Source organism: Ylistrum balloti, unplaced genomic scaffold (genome assembly GCF_031769215.1).
Source record: "Ylistrum balloti isolate Yb309-2 unplaced genomic scaffold, AGI_CSIRO_Ybal_v1 Utg369690, whole genome shotgun sequence".
Taxonomy (NCBI): Eukaryota; Metazoa; Mollusca; class Bivalvia; order Pectinida; family Pectinidae; genus Ylistrum; species Ylistrum balloti.
In genome coordinates, this window is record NW_026781926.1 from 374,817 (window position 1) to 380,039 (window position 5,223).

A 5,223-nucleotide genomic window follows, 5' to 3' on the forward strand; every position below is an offset into this window, starting at 1 on the left:
AATCTAACGTGTTACCTAGGCGAACTACCGTAATTGCTTTATTGTCTACTACTGTACAACTTTAATCTAACGTGTTACCTAGGCGAACTACCGTAATTGCTTTATTGTCTACTACTGTACAACTTTAATCTAACGTGTTACCTAGGCGAACTACCGTAATTGCTTTATTGTCTACTACTGTACAACTTTAATCTAACGTGTTACCTAGGCGAACTACCGTAATTGCTTTATTGTCTACTACTGTACAACTTTAATCTAACGTGTTACCTAGGCGAACTACCGTAATTGCTTTATTGTCTACTACTGTACAACTTTAATCTAACGTGTTACCTAGGCGAACTACCGTAATTGCTTTATTGTCTACTACTGTACAACTTTAATCTAACGTGTTACTTAGGCGAACTACCGTAATTGCTTTATTGTCTACTACTGTACAACTTTAATCTAACGTGTTACCTAGGCGAACTACCGTAATTGCTTTATTGTCTACTACTGTACAACTTTAATCTAACGTGTTACTTAGGCGAACTACCGTAATTGCTTTATTGTCTACTACTGTACAACTTTAATCTAACGTGTTACCTAGGCGAACTACCGTAATTGCTTTATTGTCTACTACTGTACAACTTTAATCTAACGTGTTACTTAGGCGAACTACCGTAATTGCTTCTTTATTGTCCAATATTATGCTTCTTTAATATAATGTGTTACGTAGGCGAACTACCGTAATTGCTGGGCAAATTCTGACAAATAGAAAAAAAATTGGTAAGAAAATAGTGAAAAAAGCATCGGCATAAGAACCCTTGGTACCTGTCTTACTACCACCAGGACCAATGGTATTAGTCTTACCACCATCAGAACCATTGGTATTGGTCTTACTACCATCAGAACCATTGGTATTGGTCTTACTACCATCAGAACCATTGGTAGTGGTCTTACCACCATCAGAGACATTTGGCATTGGTCTTACTATCATCAGAACCATTGGTATTAGTCTTACCACCGTCAGAGACATTTGGCATTGGTCTTACTATCATCAGAACCATTGATATTGGTCTTACCACCATCAGAACCATTGGTATTGGTCTTACCACCATCAGAACCATTGATATTAGTCTTACCACCATCAGAACCATTGATATTGGTCTTACCACTATCAGAATCATTGATATTAGTCTTACCACCATCAGAACCATTGATATTGGTCTTACCACCATCAGAACCATTGGTATTGGTCTTACTACCATCAGAACCATCGGTTTTGGTCTTACCACCATCTGAACCTTTGGTATTAGTCTTACCACCATCAGAACCATTGGTATTAGTCTTACCACCATCTGAATTTTGGTATTGGTCTTACCACCTTCAGAACCATTGTAATTAGTCTTACCACCATCAGAACCATTGGTATTAGTCTTACCACCTTCAGAACCATTGATATAAGTCTTATCACCATCAGAACCATTGATATTAGTCTTACCACCATCAGAACCATTGATATTGGTCTTACCACCATCAGAACCATTGGTATTGGTCTTACTACCATCAGAACCATCGGTTTTGGTCTTACCACCATCTGAACCTTTGGTATTGGTCTTACCACCATCAGAACCATTGGTATTAGTCTTACCACCATCTGAATTTTGGTATTGGTCTTACCACCTTCAGAACCATTGTAATTAGTCTTGCCACCATCAGAACCATTGGTATTCGTCTTACCACCATCAGAGACATTTGGCATTGGTCTTACTATCATCAGAATCATTGTTATTAGTCTTACCACCGTCAGAGACATTTGGCATTGGTCTTACTATCATCAGAACCATTGGTATTAGTCTTACCACCATCAGAACCATTGGTATTGGTCTTACCACCATCAGAACCATTGGTACTGGTCTTACCACCATCAGAACCATTGGTACTGGTCTTACCACCATCAGAACCATTGGTATTAGTCTTACCAGCATCAGAACCATTGGTATTGGTCTTACCACCATCAGAACCATTGGTACTGGTCTTACCACCATCAGAACCATTGGTATTGGTCTTACCACCATCAGAACCATTGGTACTGGTCTTACCACCATCAGAACCATTGGTATTAGTCTTACCACCATCTGAATTTTGGTATTGGTCTTACCACCCTCAGAACCATTGTAATTAGTCTTACCACCATCAGAACCATTGGTATTAGTCTTACCACCATCAGAACCATTGATATTAGTCTTACCACCATCAGAACCATTGATATTGGTCTTACCACCATCAGAACCATTGGTATTGGTCTTACTACCATCAGAACCATCGGTTTTGGTCTTACCACCATCTGAACCTTTGGTATTGGTCTTACCACCATCAGAACCATTGGTATTAGTCTTACCACCATCTGAATTTTGGTATTGGTCTTACCACCTTCAGAACCATTGTAATTAGTCTTACCACCATCAGAACCATTGGTATTCGTCTTACCACCATCAGAACCATTGATATTAGTCTTACCACCGTCAGAGACATTTGGCATTGGTCTTACTATCATCAGAACCATTGATATTGGTCTTACCACCATCAGAACCATTGGTATTGGTCTTACCACCATCAGAACCATTGATATTAGTCTTACCACCATCAGAACCATTGATATTGGTCTTACTACCATCAGAACCATCGGTTTTGGTCTTACCACCATCTGAACCTTTGGTATTGGTCTTACCACCATCAGAACCATTGGTATTCGTCTTACCACCATCAGAGACATTTGGCATTGGTCTTACTATCATCAGAATCATTGGTATTAGTCTTACCACCGTCAGAGACATTTGGCATTGGTCTTACTATCATCAGAACCATTGATATTGGTCTTACCACCATCAGAACCATTGGTATTAGTCTTACCACCATCAGAACCATTGGTATTAGTCTTACCACCATCAGAACCATTGGTATTGGTCTTACCACCATCAGAACCATTGGTACTGGTCTTACCACCATCAGAACCATTGATATTGGTCTTACCACCATCAGAACCATTGGTATTGGTCTTACTACCATCAGAACCATCGGTTTTGGTCTTACCACCATCTGAACCTTTGGTATTGGTCTTACCACCATCAGAACCATTTGTATTAGTCTTACCATCATCTGAATTTTGGTATTGGTCTTACCACCTTCAGAACCATTGTAATTAGTCTTACCACCATCAGAACCATTGGTATTAGTCTTACCACCTTCAGAACCATTGATATAAGTCTTATCACCATCAGAACCATTGATATTAGTCTTACCACCATCAGAACCATTGATATTGGTCTTACCACCATCAGAACCATTGGTATTGGTCTTACTACCATCAGAACCATCGGTTTTGGTCTTACCACCATCTGAACCTTTGGTATTGGTCTTACCACCATCAGAACCATTGGTATTAGTCTTACCACCATCTGAATTTTGGTATTGGTCTTACCACCTTCAAAACCATTGTAATTAGTCTTACCACCATCAGAACCATTGGTATTCGTCTTACCACCATCAGAGACATTTGGCATTGGTCTTACTATCATCAGAATCATTGGTATTAGTCTTACCACCGTCAGAGACATTTGGCATTGGTCTTACTATCATCAGAATCATTGGTATTAGTCTTACCACCGTCAGAGACATTTGGCATTGGTCTTACTATCATCAGAACCATTGGTATTAGTCTTACCACCATCAGAACCATTGGTATTGGTCTTACCACCATCAGAACCATTGGTATTGGTCTTACCACCATCAGAACCATTGATATTAGTCTTACCACCATCAGAACCATTGATATTGGTCTTACCACCATCAGAACCATTGGTATTAGTCTTACCACCATCAGAACCATCGGTTTTGGTCTTACCACCATCTGAACCTTTGGTATTGGTCTTACCACCATCAGAACCATTGGTATTCGTCTTACCACCATCAGAGACATTTGGCATTGGTCTTACTATCATCAGAATCATTGGTATTAGTCTTACCACCGTCAGAGACATTTGGCATTGGTCTTACTATCATCAGAACCATTGATATTGGTCTTACCACCATCAGAACCATTGGTATTAGTCTTACCACCATCAGAACCATTGATATTAGTCTTACCACCATCAGAACCATTGGTACTGGTCTTACCACCATCAGAACCATTGATATTGGTCTTACCACCATCAGAACCATTGGTATTGGTCTTACTACCATCAGAACCATCGGTTTTGGTCTTACCACCATCTGAACCTTTGGTATTGGTCTTACCACCATCAGAACCATTGGTATTAGTCTTACCACCATCTGAATTTTGGTATTGGTCTTACCACCTTCAGAACCATTGTAATTAGTCTTACCACCATCAGAACCATTGGTATTCGTCTTACCACCATCAGAGACATTTGGCATTGGTCTTACTATCATCAGAATCATTGGTATTAGTCTTACCACCGTCAGAGACATTTGGCATTGGTCTTACTATCATCAGAACCATTGATATTGGTCTTACCACCATCAGAACCATTGGTATTAGTCTTACCACCATCAGAACCATTGATATTAGTCTTACCACCATCAGAACCATTGGTATTGGTCTTACCACCATCAGAACCATTGGTACTGGTCTTACCACCATCAGAACCATTGGTACTGGTCTTACCACCATCAGAACCATTGGTACTGGTCTTACCACCATCTGAACCATTGATATTAGTCTTACCACCATCAGAACCATTGGTATTGGTCTTACTACCATCAGAACCATTGATATTGGTCTTACTACCATCAGAACCATTGGTACTGGTCTTACCACCATCAGAACCATTGGTACTGGTCTTACCACCATCAGAACCATTGGTATTAGTCTTACCACCATCAGAACCATTGATATTAGTCTTACCACCATCAGAACCATTGGTATTGGTCTTACTACCATCAGAACCATTGGTATTGGTCTTACCACCATCAGAACCATTGGTATTAGTCTTACCACCATCAGAACCATTGGTATTAGTCTTACCACCATCAGAACCATTGGTATTGGTCTTACCACCATCAGAACCATTGATATTGGTCTTACCACCATTAGAACCATTGGTACTGGTCTTACCACCATCAGAACCATTGGTATTAGTCTTACCACCATCAGAACCATTGATATTAGTCTTACCAGCATCAGAACCATTGGTATTGGTCTTACCACCATCAGAACCATTG

General features: G+C 39.9%; 1 protein-coding gene across 1 annotated transcript; it reads right to left on the bottom strand.

The window, feature by feature from the left end:
- Positions 1-720: 720 nt before the first annotated feature.
- LOC132565087 (uncharacterized) lies at positions 721-3,965 on the bottom strand. The gene is made up of 9 exons (XM_060229692.1): positions 3,854-3,965; positions 3,312-3,437; positions 3,013-3,138; positions 2,621-2,770; positions 2,261-2,386; positions 1,511-1,636; positions 1,212-1,337; positions 850-969; positions 721-743 (listed from the first exon to the last, which is right to left on the bottom strand). The coding sequence occupies exons 1-9, from the start codon at positions 3,963-3,965 to the stop codon at positions 721-723; spliced, it is 1,035 nt and encodes a 344-aa protein (XP_060085675.1).
- Between the last annotated feature and the right edge of the window lie 1,258 nt (positions 3,966-5,223).

Excerpts from the sequence above, each read along its gene's own strand:
- LOC132565087 (XM_060229692.1), bottom strand. The coding sequence starts at position 3,965 with ATGCCAAATGTCTCTGATGGTGGTAAGACGAATACCAATGGTTCTGAT. Across the intron at positions 2,387-2,620 it reads TATCAATGGTTCTGATGGTG|ATGGTGGTAAGACTAATACC; the intron begins GTAAGACTAATA and ends ACCAAAATTCAG. Across the intron at positions 1,338-1,510 it reads TACCAATGGTTCTGATGGTG|ATGGTGGTAAGACTAATACC; the intron begins GTAAGACCAATA and ends ACCAAAATTCAG.